General features: G+C 45.6%; 1 protein-coding gene and 1 long non-coding RNA gene across 2 annotated transcripts; both read right to left on the reverse strand.

Annotated features, from left to right (window-relative positions):
* Window positions 1–961: 961 nt before the first annotated feature.
* Window positions 962–15222, reverse strand: LOC129385773 (uncharacterized). Its single transcript, XR_008613331.2, has 2 exons — window positions 15015–15222; window positions 962–1287 (listed from the first exon to the last, which is right to left on the reverse strand). It is a non-coding gene; the product is annotated as an uncharacterized lncRNA (long non-coding RNA).
* A 2159-nt stretch (window positions 15223–17381) lies between these two features.
* Window positions 17382–20114, reverse strand: LOC140219266 (uncharacterized). Its single transcript, XM_072289061.1, has 2 exons — window positions 19841–20114; window positions 17382–17735 (listed from the first exon to the last, which is right to left on the reverse strand). The coding sequence occupies exons 1-2, from the start codon at window positions 20076–20078 to the stop codon at window positions 17539–17541; spliced, it is 435 nt and encodes a 144-aa protein (XP_072145162.1). The 5' UTR covers window positions 20079–20114; the 3' UTR covers window positions 17382–17538.
* Window positions 20115–21912: the final 1798 nt, after the last annotated feature.

A 21912-nucleotide genomic window follows, 5' to 3' on the forward strand; every position in this document is an offset into this window, starting at 1 on the left:
GTTGGATTAACATGGCTGCAGAGATCCAATACATTCTTAATATAGCTTGCGAAAGTCTCGTCCGGCTGCTCTGCCCACTAGCGTAGACTCAGTTCGGCGCGAAGCTTGCATACAGCGGGGCGGCCAAACAATTTTGTGAAATGTGTCCACATTGCAGACCAACTCGATATGTCAAATTCATGATTTTTTTGCCACAGGTTCCCAACACCATTAAGGTAAAATATGACGTCGTTAAGTTTCGCCTGGCCATCGCACTTATTGTGAGCGCTTACAGTTTCACAGGGGAACAGCCAGTCTGCAACGTCATGTTCACCGGTCGCGCAGAAGATGGCCGGGACACGCTGACGGAGAACGGCGGCGCAAGTGACAGGGGCAGCCATGGGTTCAGTCGGTGCGTTGTCCGCGTCACTCACGGTGTTGGTGGGTAATGCACGAGTGCGGAGCTCCAGAGTGACTTGAGGGATTGCAGCTACCTCTAACAAATGTGATGTGGTTTAACTGAAAAAGGGATAAGCAGTCCAGCAACATCTTAGCAGTAGCGAACAGCGCGAGCTCTCTCGTGATCACTGCACGGGTCCTTGTCGTCGTCTTCGAGCTACCACCAAAAATACGAGGCGCGTCACCTTCATTACACCTGTATTACCTCGATACCCAAAGCACGTCAGAGAAAGAAAGAGAGGGAGAAAATCTTCATATCAGTATCCAAATTCTTCTTGCATTTTGTACTGTATTCTTTTTTTTATTTTCTCTTACATTCAGTATTTTATTTTGCGGTTGGCTACCCTGCACTGGAGAAGGGACAAAGGGTGCTGAAAGATGAAAGGAAGGTGAGGAGTTCGTGGTACGCACGAGTTTCAGGACTTCATCGTTCAATTCATGAGAATCGATCGATCATAAAATCTAGTGCATCTCAGAGAACGCCAGAGAAGCTGGAGGCACACTGAAGGGACACCAAGTCCGGTTGCACAGTAATATGAGTTGAGCTTTATTGCAACAAGCGAATTCCCTGTGGTAGGCGCCTTCTAGCCTCGCAAGAAGCCACTGACAGATAAGAACTTAAACATGCAGACGCTATGCTATAGTGCTAAGGTAGTCCAATTCGTTTGCATTCTTCGGCATTTACGCAGCGGCCGAATTTGTCCCTGTAGTATCCCGGGCGACAGAAGCAGCTAGATGTGCAGGTCCTACTGCAAGGCTTCAGCAGTGGTGGTTTCAGCATTTCTAAGCAGGTCTTCTCTCCGCAATTGCTGCTTGCACAGGTCTTGAACTCCGACGTTGACTGGCATACTGAAAGTAAACCAAGAGTTATGAAGGAAAACTTTGTGAAAATAAGTAATAACTTCGCACATTTCATATACAAAAACGTTTAATCAAGTACGCCGCGTTATCTTCATCTTGACGTATCATCATCGCGTCACGCATGTGCCGGAGCTCACGTCACGAGAACTGAACGCATTCTCGCTCTCGACCAGGCGTGTCACCGGAGCCGCGCTCCGCTCACCGATTTCCCTTCCAGAAAAAATACAGGGACCACGGCATCGGTCGTCGCCCGCCTTCGTATCTTCTTACAATGTGGATTATATAAGAGTAATACGGCTTGTTGCCAGGGCGAGTTGGTTCATAATGCTTAGGAGGATTAAAATACGCAGTGCAGGCAAGGACGAGTGGTCAAGGGCGCCAATGCGTGTCCCTTGACCTCTCGTCCTCGTCTGAGTTGCGCATTTTATTATTTCTAAGCATATACGATTGAACTTTGACCACCATATTACGGTCCCGCTTGTTTGGATAGGTACAAGCACGTGAAGGAATATCACAGCCGGCTCACATATACTTCTGCACTCGGCAGACGTCATCGCGGAAAATTTTAGTGGCTGAGTTCCCTTTATTTCCTGCAGCCATGGCCTAAAGGAAGCTGGCGCGGGCGCACACACTCTTGTGTGAACGTGGATCCCGTGTGAATGTGCTACTCGACTTGAGGCACGCCCCTACTCGACAACACAGAGGCAGCTATCACGTGAAAAGTATGGGCAGGTTCGTTATGAAAGTCCTGCGCGAGCAAGGCAGGACTATGCGTGAACTTGCTCACGGAGGGAAAGCGTTGCCTGGTCACATTAATTGACAAAAGTTGAGATAGCAGCAAAAGTAATTCGTGTCACACGGGCATTTTTTCAACGGCTACGGAGTCAATGGCCTTCAAAAACTTCAAAATCTGTCGACTCGACAGATTGCTTCGCTAGTACACGTCCGTTTCAAGTGTCGTTGAATTGTTCCAGCAATCTGACGTCCTCTACTTGCAGCGCCGCCGTCATAAGCGACAAACTGTATCCCCGTATGTGACTGACCTTGAAAAGGATCATAAATATTTAAAAGAGCGTTTTCATTGCTGAAGTGTTCCTAAATGTCATTTCAGAATAGTTCATTGTCATTTGCTGGCTTTTAAGGACGAGGCAAAAATGCTTGAGGTAATTGTTTCTATCTCGTGAAGGCGTTCTCGACACACCATGCATAAGAGTGCATAACTGTGCAGATCGGACACACTGTTAGAATCGACGCCATGCGAAGCATTATGCAGACAGCAGGCTATGCGGCGTTCTTTAGAGTTCCGCTGCCATAGTGGAATTCGGTGCAGCGTTGTCGTACTCGGACACTATGTGCATCAGCAACGAGGAGGCCTGAGTGTTTGATTAGGCGGCCCAGTACCTTCGCGAACAGCCGTGAGATTCCCGTACGAGCTTCGGGAGGAACGAGGAGGCGGCGCATTGCTGTGCGGCGCTCGGAAGTTAACACTGCACGGAAACTTCCTTTTCTAATCCCTGTTTGAACGGATGCAACCACCACCCGGTGGTCTGCTGCCGAGATACCGGGATCTAATTACACGCGCCATCTGACTCGAGCTCAGGTAGATTGCGAAAGTCAGAGACGAGAATCGAACTACGAAGCTTGAATGACGATGCAGCGTCCATCACGTCACGCAAACAGGTGCATCGGCACAAGTTAGTAGACAACTTGGTCCACAGGGTCGGTGTAAGCTCTTGACATGAAAATAACATCGTGCCGTGCATGCATGCATGCCAGTCATGCTATTAGACGCATTTCATTACATATTGTTCTTGTCCCGCGTGCCTGCCATGACACGCATACCCAGAATATATACAGTTAAAAAAATGCATGTCATTCAGTCCTATTAAGTCAAGTAATTTCATTCATTACATTAATGTCATAACAAGCATGTCATGTGATCCGCGTCATGACATGATTGTGATTCGTGTCAGGTCAATATTTAAAGTGTTGTGCATCAGCATATTCATCATCATCATCAGCCTGGTTACGCCCACTGCAGGGCAAAGGCCTCTTCCATACTTGTCCAACTACCTCGGTCATGTACCAATTGTGGCCATGTCGTCCCTGCAAACCTCTTAACCTCATCCGCCCACCTAATTTTGTGCCGCCCCCTGGCACGCTTCCCTTCCCTTGGAATCCAGTCCGTAACCCTTAATGACCACCGGTTTTCTTCCCTCCTCATTACATGTCCTGCCCATGCCCATTTCTTTTTCTTGATTTCAACTAAGATGTGATTAACTCGCGTTTGTTCCTTACCCAATCTGCTTTTTTCTTATCTCTTAGCGTTACACCCATCCTTCTTCTTTCCATAGCTCGTTGTGTTGTCCTCAATTTAAGTAGAACCCTCTTCGTAAGCCTCCAGGTTTCTGTCCCGTAGGTGAGTACTGGTAAGACACAGCGATTATACACTTTTCTCTTGAGGGATAATGGCAACCTTCTGTTATAATCTGAGAATGCCTGCCAAACGCACCCCAACTCATTCTTATTCTTCTGATTATTTCAGTCTCATTATCCGGATCCGCGGTCACTACTTGCCCTATGTAGATATATTCCCTTACCACTTCCAGTGCCTCGCTACCTATCGTAAACTGCAGTTCTCTTCCGAGACTGTTCAACATTACTTTAGTTGTCTGCAGATTAATTTTTAGACCCAGTCTTCTACTTTGCCTCTTCAGGTCAGTGAGCATGAATTGCAATTGGTCCCCTGAGTTACTAAGCAAGGCAATATCACCAGCGAATCGCAAGTTACTAAGGTATTCTCCATTAACTCATCCCCAATTCTTCCCAATCCAGGTCTCTGAATACCTCCTGTAAACACGCTGCGAATAGCATTGGAGAGATCGTATCTTCTTGCCTGACGCCTTTCTTTATTGGGATTTTGTTGCTTTCTTTATGGAGGACTACGGTGGCTGTGGAGCCGCTATAGATATCTTTCAGTATTTTTACATACGGCTCGTCTACACCCTGATTCCGTAATGTCTCCATGACTGCTGAGGTTTCGACAGAATCAAACGCTTTATTGTAATCAAAGGAAGCTATACATAAGGCTTGTTTATATTCCGCACATTTCTATATCACCTGATTGATAGTGTGAATGTTGTCTATTGTTTGTTGTCTATAGTTTGTAGGTAACGGGCAGTAAGCTGATTCATAAGATAACATATTCATAACATGAATAAAATGACATGACAGGCATCACATGAGTGACATATGGCATCTATGCCATGACGTGTTTGTTATGAATGACATATGTGGCTTGAGGTGATGAATTCGTGATCTTATGTTTAATTGGATGATCATGATGAGGGTGAATGGGGTGTTTCTTGCGCAAGGGCCAAGTATGGCCAAAGAGCGTCAGGCCGGTGTCAGTGACTTGACAGTGCAGCTATGAATTACAAGAGGCAGACGTTAGGTAGCTGTAAAGCGGTTTAAAAACAGGCGCTGTGAAGAACGTAAAGCCTATACGTAGTAAAATTATGCCAATGGTTAATGATGCGTACTGTGCACACGAAAAATGCATCGTGACAGAATGGTGATATAGTAATATATGTCATAGGTAAATGTTTGACAAAGCGCTACCGCCTTAACAGCCCTTGAAACGCAAGGGCATGGAGGCATGTGCTATACAAAACTGCTATCACACCGGCATCCGCTGGGAAGCGGATGTGCTATGAATTTATGGTGATAATAACACGTAAGTCAACATGATTCAGTAAAGCTAGGAATTGCTCCGATGTAACAAAACGGTTCTCGACCTGGAAAAATTACGGTATGAAGAAGGATGTGTTTCCGGTATGCTACAGGAAAGCTTTTTTTTTCTTTTAGGTTCTGCTTACTGACACTCCAGGACGACGCGGAGGCCGGTCAGTCTTAGGGTTGGTATTATCGATGAATGATTTATCGACTAATCGAATGAATGTATCCCGCAATACGATTAATCTTCAGCGATGCCTGCCTTTCATTAAATCGACTTAATCGATGAGACCTGTTCCATGAATGGTTTTCGAGAGTTTAACAGTAGTGGCGCGAAAATTTTGAAATCGTTCTTGAATGGTGGCGCATGAGCAGTAACTGTGCGCTTTACTAGAGCGACTGTGGAATGTATTGCCGAGTGATGCCAAGCCGAGCGCTTCCCCTCTATTTCACCACATCGCACATGCCACCTCGCAGCCCGAAGGCAGAGGCTCCAAATGCTCTCACAATCCAAGGCGTGCTGCAGCAAACCCAGTCATTGATCATGGTGCCACTCCCAGTCCAATAAAGACGTGGCGCAGCATTCGCACCGGTTGGCATCATGTATTTTAGACAGCGATGGAGTTGACGTCGATTCCGCAAATCTGTAGAGTCGGAGTGTCTATTCTCGCGAGATTATTGCACGGCCGTTCGAAGAAGGCGTCGATTCCCCCCAAACATCACAGCCAATTGACATTCCTTCGCTCTGGAGAAAAGAGCATGTGGCTTAAAATCCTAATCCAGTAAGTTTCCTTTCCCTTGTGCATATTGCAATTTCTTGCATACTTCAGTTGGACTTCGCTTTTCGCTTACGCCATCTTTTCTTATTTCTTGTTTAACTGTATGTACAAGAATTCACTATTGCCATGTATATTATTTAATTCTGCACTAAGTGCCATTTTACATATATTGCTTACTTTTTCAAAAGCCACTAGTGCAAACTGTATTTAGTCTTTGACAAGTTAAAGATTATGCTTTATGAAACGTTTGTACACTTGCGCATCGAACTCGATGCTACCTCTCAAACACTAACATAAGGTCCACCAACTGTGTTTCAACCTATTTAAAAGTGCATTGCAAGAATTTTAATTGATTAATTAATCGATCAGAAACCCTTCAGAGAAAGTGATTAATCCATTAAATGCTAAAATTATGAATGATTAATCGTTAATCGTATAAAAAAATTAATCGACCATCCCTGGTCAGCCTCTCACCACATCTACCACAGATTAGTGGTTCATTACCTGACAGCAAAAACCTGTGGGTGCCATATGCGCGTCATCGTCAGACACGACATAATAGGACGTCAGTTCGTCGTGTTTCCGATGTAGAGGGATATGAACCTAACTTCGGCTTAATCAAGTGAAGCTTATTATTTGTTTCAGCGTTCTAGAAACGTTGCCAGTTGGTTCGCAGTTTCTTACGCCATAAAGGCTTCTGATCTGTGGCAGAGATGTGACGAAGATCGGCAGGCTAAAAAGCCCCGTTGCGATCACGTGGCTCATACCCAGTTCGTTCACTGGCTGCGCCCTAGCTGCAGCTGCCGCCTTGGTCGCTGCTTCCCTAGGACCCGAATAAACCCCCTTTACAATTGGTGGAGGTGTTGGGTACAACAGGAATTCTGGAACTTCGCAACCGGACACTGCAGCCTGTCTTCATTATGCCGGAAGAAGGACCACCGCAACCACAACCCGCTGCCCCGGTGACTACCGTGGTCTGCCCCGGCCAGTTGCGTGAACGCGACCCACCCATCTTCAGCGGTACCGAATACCATGACGTAGAAGACTGGCTCGCTGACGACGACTGGGTGAGCATCCACAACCACTGGTACGTCACCAAAAAACTTAATTACGTATCGTTTTATTCGAGCGGTGTCACCCGCGTGATGCACCGCAACCATGAACGTGATCTCAGGACGTGGACAGCCTTGAAAACTAACGTGACGGAGGTATTCGGGCGCTCCGCCGTTCGCAAGCTTCGCGCCGAACAACGTTTGCGCAGTCGTGCGCAACAGTGCGGGGAGACATTTACTAGTTATATAGAAGATGTTGTCGACCTCTGCAACCGCGTCGACGTCACAATGGCTGATGCCGAGAAGATCCGCCATATCTTAGAAGGCATTGAAGACGATGCCTTCCAGATGCTGCTGGTAAAAAATCCGGCGACAGTCTCTGAACTCGTCAGTCTCTGCCAAAGGTTCGACGAACTCCGCAAACAACGCATACCCACCCGCCAATCTCCCCCCCAGGCGACTTCAATGTCGAGCTTGGCTGTTTCTCCGGAGAACACGTCGCTGCTGCTGCAGATCAAGGAGTTTGTCCATGAAGAGGTGGCTCGTCAGCTTTCTCTGATTCCCCTTACACACGGCCAGTCGAATTCTCCGTTGGCGCCCGCTCTCCAATCTGTCATCAAGGAGCAGGTAGCCGACCACATTCCACCTTCTCTCCAGCAGGCTCCGGTTGCCGCTCCCCTGACGTACGCCGAAGTCGCTTCGAGCCCTGCAGCACAGACCTACGGTCCCCTTCACCCGCCTTTCCGCCCGCCCGTATCCGCTCCAGTCCGGCCACTGGTGCAGTATGCACGACCACAAGATCATTGGCGCACGGAAGACAATCGTACGATTCGTCTTTATTGTGGCCGTGCTGGACACGTAGCACGTCACTGTCGCCTGCTTACACCGAACGTCCCCAACAATGTGCGTCCATATGCGCCACGTTTCCAAGAACGCCGCAACTATTCTGACACCTTTGAATCTCCTGCCGTCGAGACCGCAATCTCCGGTCGCCGTTCACCTTCTCCTCGCCGCCGCTCCCTTTCCCCCGTGCACCGTCGGCCGAGCCCTCTGCGCCAGGAAAACTAAATATCGCAGTTCAGGAGGCGAGAACTGCGGTGTCTGCGAAATGTATAAGGCCTCACACTTCCCCGAAAAACGTTATTGAAGTCGCAATAGAAGGAATATTCACGCTAGCACTTGTCGACACCGGCGCTGCACTGTCACCGATAGATGCCCGTGTTTGCAGCAAGATAGGAAACGTGACGACGCCGCTTTCTGGACTGTCTCTTCGAACTGCCAACGCGCAGCACGTCGAGCCATCCCGCGCCTGCACCGCTCGTGTCGTCATTCAGGAGGTCCTCTATATCATAGAATTCATCGTGTTGCCATCTTGTTCACAAGACGTCATATTAGGTTGGGACTTTGTTTCCACACATCATGCGATCATTGACTGCGCCCGCGCCGAAATCGAGCTGTTTCAGTTTTCGGGCGATATTATCACTGACCAGAGGGACCCTTGTCACAAAATCACCGTTTCTGAAGACACCCTTATACCTGCCTGGTCTTCCGCCCTTGTCAGTATCTCTTGTGACTCTGTAGATGACGGAACAGCACTCTTCGCTCCGTCTGAACTTTTAGTTCGCCGCCGTTCACTACCGCTGTCGTTCGCCGTCATCGAGTTCAAAACTGGCGCCTCTCTGATGTGTGTGTCAAATCCATCGGCCGAACCAAATACTTTACGCCGCCGTGGAAGCCTTGGCAGAGCAGAACCCCTGGCCTCATCTTCAATATTTGACACGACGGACGACTCCACTTATCGTGCCGCTGTCGAGGCATCGCCTCCTCAGTCACTGCCGCGTTCTTTTACGCCAACTATTGCCAGTGACCTTACGTCGACGCAGCACGATGAACTTCTTCACTTGCTCGAAGGCTTCTCTTCTTCCTTTGACTGCCAAGCAACATCCCTCGGCCGCACAACGACTGTCTCGCACACCATCGACACTGGGAGCCATGCGCCCATTCGGCAGCGTCCCTAACGAGTATCGGCGACCGAAAGACGTGTTATCAATGACCAGGTGAACGATATGCTGAAACCCGGTGCCATCCAGCCTTCTAGTAGTCCCTGGGCATCACCAGTCGTCCTAGTTAAAAAAAAAAAAAGACGGCACCATACGATTTCGCGTGGATTATCGAAGGCTTAACAAGATTACCCGAAAGGATGTATACCCGTTGCCACGTATCGACGACGCCCTTGACTGTTTGCAAGGTGCGCAGTTTTTTTCCTCCTCAGATCTCCGCTCTGGCTACTGGCAGGTGCCCATGGCTGACGCTGACTGTTCTAAAACTGCGTTTGTAACACCAGACGGCTTGTATGAATTCACTCTAATGCATTTCGGTCTGTGCAACGCGCCCGCCACTTTTGAACGCATGATGGACGGCATCTTGCACGGCCTGAAGTGGCACACTTGTCTCTGCTACCTCGACGACGTTGTAGTCTTTTCCCCTGATTTTCCGACCCATCTTCGCCGTTTACATCAAGTTTTGACCTGTCTCCGGAATACTGGTCTTCAGCTTAACCTAAAGAAGTGCCTATTTGCAACTCGAAAATTTACTATCTTAGGCCATGCTGTCTCCAAAGAAGGCATCCTTCCTGATCCTGCTAAACTCCGCGCCGTATCCGAATTCCCGAAGCCCACTAACTTAAAAGCACTACGCAGCTTCATTGGCCTATGCTCCTATTTTCGATATTTCGTTCGCAATTTCGCTACTGTGATCGCACCACTAAACCAACTCCTACAAGGCGACAATGAACTTTCTGCTTGGTCGGAAGCCTCCGATGATGCCTTTACGACTCTTCGTCGCCTACTCACGTCTCCGCCGATCTTGCGCCATTTTGATCCAAGCGCTCCTACAGAGCTTCACACTGACGCCAGTGGTGTCGGCCTTGGTGCCGCGCTCGAACAGCGTCAGAACCCTAATGCCGAATACGTGGTCGCTTATGCAAGTCGTACACTCACAAAAACTGAGGCCAATTACTCAGTAACAGAAAAAGAGTGCCTGGCTATCGTATGGGCTCTCCAAAAATTTCGCCCATATCTCTATGGTCGACCCTTTGACGTGGTGACGGATCATCACGCTCTTTGCTGGTTGTCACGCTCTCGCTGGGCCCTCCGAATTCAGGACTATGATATGCGTGTCGTCTATCGCTCTGGACGCAGACACTCTGACGCCGATGCCCTCTCGCGCTTCCCAGTAACTTCCGACAGCAGTACTTCTACTTACAGACCTGATATCTCATCGCTTGACATCCTGGACATGGCCTCAGAGCAACGTAAAGACCCATGGATCGTCATGATATCCGACTTTTTGTCAAATCCACCGGCAGCTTCCGTACCTCGAGCGTTACGCCGACAGGCGCTGCTCGATAGCAGTTGTAGGATTAAAAGCACACGATTGAATTGACGTGATCATTTGGTCTGCTACAACATTACCTTCCATGCCTCAATGGCCAGACACCCAGCATATGATGGCATGCTAGATATATATATATATATATATATATATATATATATATATATATATATATATATATATATATATACGCTCTCGAGAGAACGGAAAGAGCTCAATGATCACAGGATTTTGGTGTTTACAGAGAGTTCAAGCTTTTAACGATGTTTTGGGAGTCTGTAAATATTGAAACGGACAGAGATATAAGATTAAATGGGACTGTGTTTACTTGCAGAAAATATGGTCGGTACAACCAGTATGGCCGAACGTTAGGTTAACTCCACTACGTCGTCTCTTTCGTCTTGATGGTGTTCGTCGTCTTTATCCATCTCGTGGCACCGTGACAATATTATGGCGTTTTGAAATTCTGATTGGCTTATATGCTTCACAGTCGACAATAGTGCGTAGGCCTCAACCATTAAGATACTTGTCTCTGAGTGTAGTAGACCGGATTCCGAGAAGGATTGACCGAAGAGGGCATAAGATACCCCGGCACGTGACTTAGAAGCGTCTGTGTAAAAGTCTGTGCACCAGTACTTGGACTAGAGTTCCGGGAAATGCATTCTAATATGTGCCTTTGGCGCATGTTTAGTGACCTCTACAAGGGGTGTGTGACACGTGTGGGACACTCTATGAGTTTGCACTGCGACGGCGGTAACAGTTTTGCTGTAGCCATAGGACAACGTTCAAGCACTGAAACACCCCTTTCCTCACTATGGCTCCTTACACGCAGAGAGAGGGGCTTTATAGCTGCAGGTCAGTTATGGAAGAGTGTGGCAGCGGTCATATCGTTTATGGTAAAATACGAAGGATGTTTATTATTCGAGTGTACATTCAGAAAATATGTCAAACTGGTATATGGCCGCTGCAGATCAAGTGACCATTGATTCGACTCTGCGTAGACTCTCTGGATCGGACCTGTCCTGAAAGCATTGGTCACGATACGGATACCTAGATCCTGGACGGGGTCTAAGATTTATAATGCGCTTGGCGTTGCGGAATGATAAATTAAAGCTCCGTAATGAAGGCATGAGCGGACTAGAATATTATACAAGTTCAGGAGACACTTTCGATCAGAACCCCATGTTGTGCGTGAAAGAAAGTTTAAAAGGTTCATTGTCTTCAGGCATTTTGTCCTCAGATGCTTAAGATAGATAAATGATAGTTTAGAATCTAAGATGATTCCTAGAAACTTATGCTCGCTGCCCACAGAGCTCATTTCTTGGGTCACTGGGTCGATCTAAGAGGATAGATAGATAGATAGATAGATAGATTAGACAGACAGACAGACAGACAGACAGATAGATGGATGGATGGATGGATGGATAGATAGATAGATAGATAGATAGATAGATAGATAGATAGATAGATAGATAGATAGATAGATAGATAGATAGATAGATAGATAGATAGATAGATAGATAGATAGATAGATAGATAGATAGATAGATAGATTCGAAACGCCTAGGCTCCCAAAGAACGCTTCGCTAGAAACAACATTTTGCATTACCTTTTTCATCATTGGGTTTTTTTGCGCCTAAAGGCAACAAAATGCATTACTCTCAATGCGAGCTTCTCCGCAAGCTGTATGCGTGTAGAGCTGCTAGTTAGAGTTCTTCTCTGATGTAACACAGGGGTATGTACGCTATCGACTAAAGTTTAGATTTCGCCCGCTACCAAGCAATTAAAATTTGATTTAGCACATCTTCGGCAACATCTAATTGCTTCCATACATTGCTTTAATCGAAAACGCAAGCGAAAACTGGCCATTTTACTTCAGCCGGCGTACCCACGCTGCCAAGAAACTTTTCCCAGGCATTCTTCCTCTCAGAACTACAGCCCGCGGTAATTCAAACATCCCATAACATGCGCATTACCTGTGTCGCACCATGATAGTCGAAGATATTGCAGCTGTCGTTTGAGAAAAGTTCGAAAACTGGCCGACGGCATCTAGCCTTATCTCGTTAGAGTACTCGCCGCTTTTTTTAAAGTAGATTGTCGATGCGCGAACTTCTCAGCGGCTGCCTATAGATAGCTTCCGGTAGAGCAGGTAACCAATAACCGAACAGATAACCTATGCGCACATCAGATAACCGATGGTTCCTTAGAGAAAGAAAGTATGTACCAAAAGTAGGGAAATGGCCTTCCAGGACGGCAGGCATTAGATGGTAGTATGAGAATGTAAAATTTGGAGACATATGATGATGTCACGCGGCGCACGACAGGCGCAACCTAATATCGCTGGGAAAAGCCGTGGTCATGCAGTGTACATAAATAGATAGAACCGTGATGGTGACGAAGATAATCATCGTGCTAGTTTCCTGACTATGGGTCCTTTGGGAGTCTGAAAATATTATTGCTTTTTGAAGTTTTGATTTCCTTATATCCTTCGCAGTCGACAATAGTGCGTAGGCCTCAACCATTATTATACTTGTCTCCGAGTGAAGTAGAACGGATTCCGAGAAGGACGGACCTTACCTGAGTGAGTACGCCTTGGCTAATAAAGATGCACGAAAAAATTCTGGCAGAACTCATATCACGATGAATGTCGACATTGATGCGATAAGCATTCAAGCAATGGAGCGACACATCTACTTGCTGAAGACATCTTTATTTAGAATCTGTAGTTAGCATCCCAAGATTTCCATTGCTTCGACTATATGTGACACATTATATCCGGGATTGGCCCCATTTGCAATGACACGCACTCGGCAGGATTGGCCATAACCATGATGGTGTGATGACTGTATGGCGAAGACGCAATTATGGCGATAGAATACGATGAAGAAATGACGTCACTGCAAGGTCGAAGGCTCTATGACGATGATGAGATGACGACAATGGGATGGAAATAAGGAAATTATAACGCCGATATGACTACTACACTGAGACGATCACGGCATAAGGACAATTGGATCACGACGAATATACGACGACGATGGTATGACGAGAATCGGCTGACGAAACTGGAATGACGATAGAACGACCATGACAATCCCAACCACGAGCACATACGTAGTGCCCCAAGCTAGTAGACAACTTCGGACACTGGGTCGGCGTATGAGGCTCGATAGAAAGACCCAAAACCCTTAGGTAGACAAAGAATGCTAATCGCATTTTTCAAAATGTTAAGAACCAGGCAGTCCGCGGTGGAAAAGAAAAAAAGTATTGATGCGTTGAGCATTCTGGGAATACTACCACAATTTAGTTTGCTGCTTTATAATCGCTGTCTTATGAGAACTTTAGTCACTGGGTATTTATTTGCCCAGGGCATGTACGTAGCCAAATAAACAAACCGGACAAGAGCGGTCACTGGCACGGGTTTGTGGCACTGGGCGTGTGGCACAAGAACATTTACCGCAATATACAAAGAGAGTCACTTATCATGTGCCATCGGGTATGTGCCCATTCTTGTTCGCTGCCACGGAACGGAATTGCCCTATTCCATTACTACTCGGAATTACCCGAGTAATCAAGCATTGCAATAGGCAAGAAGTGAAAACGTCCGCAACAAAAGCAGCCGAGTATAGAAAAATAATCGAAGTGAACAAACTGAGACTTCAGCGTGCGCTAAGCGAGGGGCATTGAGCTACAGAGAAACGAAGGAGTCGGAAAGAAAATTGAAGTCGGCTATTAAGTCGTGCGTAAAAATACATTGCATTTGCGTACTTTTGCACAAACATTTCCGTCGTAACCATTTCACTTTTCTTAAAGCTTGCTTTTAACGCTAACATTCGACTTCGCTTAACAATAATTACCGCATAGACGTAGCATTCGTGCAATCGATAACTATTCCAAATTAATGGGCATCTCAGAAGGCCCACTACAGGTTGTAATTAAAGGTGTATTCTGCAGTACGATGCATCGCTACATTGCTTTAATGCTAATCGCGTTAATAGCGACAATCATCGCGAGAAATGTGCCTCAATGTTTGTAACGTGGACAGTTACGACAAGAACCATTGCTTACATACAAAAAGTTGGTTGATATAATTCTGGCTGAACTTAAGAGCAAGAGATGGTGCTGGGAAGGCTGCGTAATGCATACAACATATGGCCGACAATGTAATAACAGAGTGAATACAAAGGCGCGCGAGAGGAAGAAACGATAAAAACACGAATATCATTGGAGAAGAGAACGGGAACTGCGGGTTCAGGGTGAGCTCAATTTACACAATCAACCCGAGCAGATTCTTCCTCCTGATGTAAATATGAGGCTCACGACGACGATGCAGCTGTCTTCGTCTGTGTATCCCGGTTTATCTACTAATACCGCTACCGCTTTCAAAGGTAACAAAACATTATTTATTATTTCTGCATATAACACTAAAGTCTTCAGCGGTGCTGCGCAACTTCAGCTTGCTGATTTATCCACAACTGCAGCTGTTCGACCTTCTTGCAGTTCTGTGCATACTCGAGTTTCCTGTTGTCTGGTTTGCGTGATGTTAGTTCTTTTATATTTGTTCTAAGGCGCATGATTCGTGTACATAATTTCCTCTTGATCGAGCTTTGCCGAAGGTAGTTTAATTTTTTCGACAGGTGCGTCAAAGAATCAAAGCCTTCTCTCTCCACGCGAATGAACAACTTGAACGTGGGTCACGGGTCTTATGCTAGCGTGCTTAACGCGGGTACCCAAACGTGCGATTTTAAGCGCGTACCTGGAAGCCCTCTGCTTTCCACTTGACCAGTGCTGCCCATGGAAGCTTCGCTACTGGCGGGCGTCGGTACTGCGTGCCCTGTTGTGGCTACCAAAACCAAAAGTGCAGCAGTTAGATGCATGGCGGAATAATAAGGTGAGGTACGCCGCTGCAGTCACTTCTGGGCGACCGACCCATATTCGAATCTATTTTAGGTGGCATTTCCTGTTCCATCTTCACTTGACTCAATATTTATGAATACGTGCTTCAGGTCGTTTTTCAAAGCCCTAGCCATTGTGTAAGGTATTCTTTGTTTAATTCGACAGATAGCTTTGCCGTGAGATTGAAAGAAAACGAACGCGCTCATTTGTTTCTAGAGGACAGTATTGGTTGAGACTGAATCCTGGACAGGTCAAAAATAGCATATGTTTTGACAGGCGTTTTGGGTGCGTCTTAACAGTGCAAAATGGGGGTCTTGCGTCGGATTGACATTACATGTAGACTACAGCTGTTCTGTCACCTGGAACGCTTTCACTCAGTTGCTTGTTTCGCTTCGTCTAGATGTAAAAGCAGACTTTTTAACGGCGAGGAATATAAAATAATGATGGTTACTTTTGCTTAAATTCGGGAGACATCAGAGGTTTTATTGCATGACTGGGTGTTATTATCATCGCTTCTTGTAGGAAGAGTATTTCACCATAATATCATTTTGCCGTAGAAGTTCGACGTTCTTCTGGCGCACTGAGCCTCAAGACTCGATCAGGAAATATTTTTATGTGAATATAAACATGAACGGAGGCGATGCAGACGGCGTTAGCTTCGCAGATAAGACCTGCAATCGCTCCTCCCCGTAGGAAATCTCTTTCCATGTAAAATGCTTCACGATAATATGATAAATGCAATCTGTCGAAGAAGTGTGAGTAGGATGTGCGAACCGTTCTTGTACACTATCCGCGGTCTTTTCAGAAAAACTGACTGTGATGCCCTTTCGTGAGGACACTCGCTTCTCATGATGTCTAGGAGCCTCTCAGGGCATAAACACTTACAGCATTATGTGAAGTGTTCCATATCGTCCACTTTTTCTATATCGTTCACAAGAAATGATATTGACTGGTAGGACAGCTGATCCCCGAGCGTCATCGCAGTAGTTCAGGCACATCATGCTTTTAGGCTAGTGCACAGCGAATCTTTCAAGTTCTGATTATATTATAGCCAATCTGTACCCAGCACCCCTATGCCATTTTTGACTTCATTTCTTATGTGCGTCACCCCGAAATAGATCGAGAATTCATTGGTTATGTATAGTGTTTTTAAAGGAGGCCAGTGCTAGGGAATACCGAGATTACAGCTTCGGCTTACATCCTTCATGGATATATATCAGCCGTGTATTTTTTGAACGACGTCATTGGAGTAGGTAGAAACCATTTAAAGTCAATCTCTCCATATTTATTCTTGAATCACAACGTTACTATAATTCCAACATTCTTGCGAAACATTTAGGATTCTTTTGCATGTATTCGTCATTTTCTACAGGTTTTCGTTTTTGTGAATAAATTTACTGGAAATGCAACTGGTATTCAAAGATTATTAGCGTGTCTCGAAGCCTATGCTAGTAGCGGGACGCTAATGGTAGGGGGAGGCTTAGTCTATGAAGATACACAAATCTAGCTTTCGTTCTTTCCGCCGTGCCTCTGAGTTCTCGTGCTCCGCACCCGAAAACGTACTGCATCCGGCGGTAATATTTCTTTCCGCTAGCATTATTGGGACAGACACTATTCCAGCGTGCACTATAGATTAGGTGCGCTCTGGGTAGAGAACTCTTGAAAAATCATATTTTTGCCAACATCTATGAGATGTTTTATTCGTGGCGACAGGCTCGTTACATGGGCGGACAGCTACCTGCCATGTGACGAGAACATAAACAGGCGCAAATTGCAAGTTCGTTTATATAAGTTATAAACCCGGGATACTTGTCATTTCCTTTTCCACAGAACTCTGGGTGCCTATAACTAGCTAATCTATCTATCACTTCCACTTCGTAGTTGAAGATATTCAGACATTGTCGGCTAACAAAGGTTTTGAACCTATTTGTTTCCGTATTTTGTCGTAGAAATGTCGACTGCTTGATAACTGTGTGGACATAGTAAGCATCATAACGACATGTTATTCAAACAATTTTAAGCGAAGCATGGTCATGATAGCCATGGTTCTTGCACTGACAAAAGAGTGAACTTCGACTTTATATCTTGGAACTATCAGCAACTGACACCTGCTAGACAACCATGTGCAGAAATAAGCCTTACGGACCGATACTGAAATGACCATGTCAGGAATTGGGTCGGCGTTATGGTCATGATGTAAACGTATTTTCAGCAGAGATGATAGCCCTTGAAATAAAAAGACATGTTTATTGCTCTTGAAAGTAACTATCCCGCTGTGCATGATACTAAGAAAAAACACGACCTGTTTAAGGACCCCGATAGTTTGTGACGGCGCTCAGCTTGCCCCTAGTATACCGTAGACACCTGTCATGGTAGAGCTTTCTTCAAGACTTCCGACACTCAGTTGCTGTTACGCATGTATCGTTGTGATGCCTGTAGAAGCCGCTCCGGCAAAAGCAGCCGGTCACGCAGTCTTTATTGCAATTCGGCTTCTTTGGTTGGGTTCCAAGCAGCTGACGGCAGCTCCCTTCGCCACAGTTGCTGCTCTCGCACTCCTTGTGTATTTCTCTTCCTTCGCATACTGAATGTAAGAGACAAAAAGAAGGCGAATGTTTAAGCAACACGGAGTATTATAAAATTCCGAGAGCCCATAATCTCAGTGCGCTACGACGTGTCAATCGCGGCTGCGAGTTTCTCTGCAACCGGTAGGAACAATAAAATTATTACAGAAGGTCAGCTGACGCTATATAAGTAGGGTCGTTCGTTTTCTAGACGTGTATATATATATATATATATATATATAATTTTTGAATTTCGGGAGGCGAGTAAATATAAGACGTGAATTTTAAAGGTGAAAACGGGTGAAATATGGGGCTTCGTGCCACGTACCTCGAAGTTCGGGATTTTTCTTATACCTTTTACAAACGATTAACACAAGAAATGGTCGTCATCTTGAACACAAATATCATTACACAAAGGAAATCGCTCACAGAAACATTTAATGACAAGGAGAGCGGATCAAAAATCATGTATTCAACTTGATCACCTCTCTCAATCATTCTTGTCAAGCATTATTAGCTCTCATTAAACGAACCACAATAGCAAAAACAACAAACCGAGACTTGTTTGCCAGTCTCTTTGTTCTCTGCACTTCTATACCTAAAGCAAGCAGTACAAGAAGGTGTGATGATGGGCATGCTTCGTAGGAGATGTGACAGTTTTAATTATAACAGAAACCCTTCTTGACTTGCATAATCTGATGCATTCAGGGCATTTCTGTGTCCATCCTAGGGGGGACCTATCAGGCTTTTCGTCATTGTTATCTTCGTGTTTTTACTGGTTCCCAACATGTGCTCTATCAACAAAATTAATGGAATACTAGCTAGAAGAAACATCCAACCTTTGAACGTAATAGTCTGGTAAAGAGCCTCCCAACGTCATAGCTGCAGTTTGCAATGCGAAACAACGTCTGCGTTGGGTTAATTCATCATCATCATCATCAGCAGCAGCCTGGTTACGCCCACTGCAGGGCAAAGGCCTCTCCCATACTTCATTAATTCGCCTCCTAGAATGTTGCCACCATATACATGTATGCTGTGTGCAAGGAATTTCGCGAAATGTGCCAGTAGGCCATTTATATAAACGCGGCTACTAAAAAACGCAGCAAACTTTCATTCACTCAATGCAGGCAGGCAATTGATATATTAAATTTTTATAAATTTCAGTTTCCACATGAGAGAACTGTTTAGTCTTGCGTTCGACCTGCATTAGCAAACGCCTGTGCACGTAAACAAGCGCTGATGTTACGGTAAATTAGGATTTCGGTAAATACAACCTAACGGTCATATATGAATACATGAGATCTCACTAGTAACTGTGTCTACTGTGTCATTTAGTTGCGAGGGCGAGATTGTGAAGCCAGAGGAGGAGCTCGACTCTCTAATAACAGCGAAGCAACCAAGCTGGTGTAAATTCAGTGACATTTGCCTGGCGAGCGCTAAAAAAACATTCAGACAAGGGCAGTCCAGAAGGCACTCGCGGTCCAGGCCTATAAAGTGTCCGATTCTTTCATTAGCGGGGACGCGAGTTAACAAACACAGAAAGCCAAGCACTCACTAGTAATAGACACTCTTGTTTTCGTGCCCGCTTATACTCTAAGCTAAATGCAGTATAAACACGTCGACCAGCTGTCCGCAGTGCTAGCTTTATTTGCAGATTTTATGTTCTCTTGTATATGAGATTGGTAATTTTACTACATTAGTATAACCTTTTTAAAGGTATCTTTATGAAGTGAAATGTGGAGGTGCGGGGCCGTACCAGTAACGTGCTGTCATTAAAAGCCACTTTGGCAAACCTTTTGTCTACATACATCAGTTGTTCGCGGAAATTCCGTTAGCGACGGTAAGACTTATAACAAGTCTGTTATATTACCTCTTTTGAGAGTCAACTGCATCTGTTGCGAACACACCAATAATCCGGTGTCTACCCTCAGGGGCTGACGTCGCGAAATTTCTTTCTATTTACACACGTGCGTGTGCAGTTAACCATTCAACACGTCTGATAACTGACAGGAATTTCCAAATTTCCAGTTGTTTAGGCTCTATCGTTATTGCTTTCGGGGAAATATTCTAAATAACGCGCAACGCATAGCAATGATGCGACAGGCGAGCTGTGCTGTGTGCTTACGTAGGAGAACTCTCTCTTCCACGATCACTGCGTCGCGCGAGGAAATTTGAACGTTGGCGTTTCTTGGCCAGGCATGGCACCTTGGCACCACCAGGAGAAGCAGGATGGCTGCGGCTGAAAGCTGGGCGAGGCTCATCTTTTCATGCACGAAATTGAAGCCTTGTCTGACAACGGTGCTGTTATTTCGAGAGGTGCGTATATACGAATAGGTCGTGCTGCTGCCCTTCGGTTCAGTCATATGGGCCGACTGCCGGTTAGAGGGACTATTCCAGTGATGCCTGCTTTTCTTGACAGTTTATTTTTTGCGGACAGCACCTAACAAATGAATATGTTCGAATGGTGATTTCATCTCCCCTTGCCTTGCGATATTGTCTCACCACGGAGAACAAAGGAGCGCAAACGTTGTACCAAAAGCATTCCCCCTTGCACTCATTTCTACCGAGAGCTGTTCATTTTGGCAGGTGAGGCATGGACGCCACAAAAAGCTTTTTTTTCGCCAGGGACACAGGTGTTTTACGACGTCGAGCACCAAAGCGACGTGTTCGTAGTAGTAAATGCGAAAAGCGGGAGGAGTTCTCGTCCAGTACTGCAATAACCACTATGCTTGGCATATATAATATGAAATGCCTGTTCTCACTAACCAGGTTACTTGCTATAATTTCTTCCTTCGCGATACTTCCCCCACATGAACTTACCTCTTCATAGCTCACAGCTTGAAAAGCCTAATTGCCACTAATAAACTCTTCTTGTTTTTACGCGTCATTAGAAATACCTGAGTGTCACTTTTAGAGATTAAATATATTCAAGCCATCAATAATTTCACGACAGACAGACAGACAGAAGGACGGACGGACGGGACGGGACGGACGGGACGGGATGGACGGGACGGGACGGGACAGACAGACAGACAGACAGACAGACAGACAGACAGACAGACAGACAGACAGACAGACAGACAGACAGACAGACAGACAGACAGACAGACAGACAGACAGACAGACAGACAGACAGACAGATAGACAGACAGACAGACCAAGCTGTTTCAACATTCATCTAATTTGTCTGTGACCTGACGACTACCCTTTTATGTTGGGCACAGTTGTCATTGATATATTTATCTTGCAGCTCATGGTACTTAGAGCGAGTACAGATCCATGATGGCGGGACAAAAAATATTTTTAACTCCGGTCTTCGAGGCGTGTGCTCACGAAACCGAATGCCAGCATGTGACAAATATTTATTTATTTATTTCAATGTACCTTACAAGCCCCAAGGGGAGCATGAGGAAAGGGGGGGGGGGGGGGCGTCGTTGAACAAATGACAAGAGAAAAGCGATATATGAGCGCTCAAAAGTGTGAGCTAAATATTTTTATAATGATCACGTGCTTGCAAAACAGTGTTACAAATAAAAACGCTAAATCAATACAAAGAGTTGTCGGGAAAGGAATGAAAATTACAGTTCATGGTAACATAAAAGGCGACGTATCACTCGCGCAAACTAACGTACATAGCGCTGGCACATGAAATAAACAAAGTTGAATCAACAACAACAACAAAAGAAAGAAGACGTGGCACATATGTGACACGTATCATATGACATGACATATGTACAGATGAATATATTTGCTATGATGAAAACTGCGGATTCAGTAGTGGTCTGAGTTTATCATTACTCATTTGCCCGACAGTGCTGTTAGGAAGGGAATTCCATAAACGAATCGCTCGTGGTAAACCCGAGAAGTTAAATGCGTTAGTGTTGCTATAAATGCGAGTGGGGCTTAAATCATCATAAAGTCGTCGTGATGTGCAAGACGCGCGTTCTGGTGGCAAGTTGGATGGCTTCATTTGGTGAACATATCTGTGGAGCAAGGACAGGAGTGCTACGTCACGTCGGCTACTCAGTGATTGAAGGGAAAGGTCGAGATTTATTTGAGTAATGCTTGACTGGTAGCTGTAATTTCGGGAAATCAATCGACTAGCTCGGTTTTGGATGGCTTCTAAAATGCGCATTAAGTATTCATGGGAGCGAGACCATATAGGCGCTGCGAACTCAAGCTGGGGGCGTACAAATG

The sequence above is a fragment of the Dermacentor andersoni genome, chromosome 7 (genome assembly GCF_023375885.2).
Source record: "Dermacentor andersoni chromosome 7, qqDerAnde1_hic_scaffold, whole genome shotgun sequence".
NCBI lineage: Eukaryota > Metazoa > Arthropoda > Arachnida > Ixodida > Ixodidae > Dermacentor > Dermacentor andersoni.

What these genes read in the sequence shown, in the direction of transcription:
- LOC140219266 (XM_072289061.1), bottom strand. Translation starts at nt 20,078, where the DNA reads ATGACTGAACCGAAGGGCAGCAGCACGACCTATTCGTATATACGCACC. An exon ending in GGAAGAGAGAGTTCTCCTAC is followed by an intron (nt 17,736 to 19,840) that starts GTAAGCACACAG and finishes TCTTACATTCAG; the next exon opens with TATGCGAAGGAAGAGAAATA.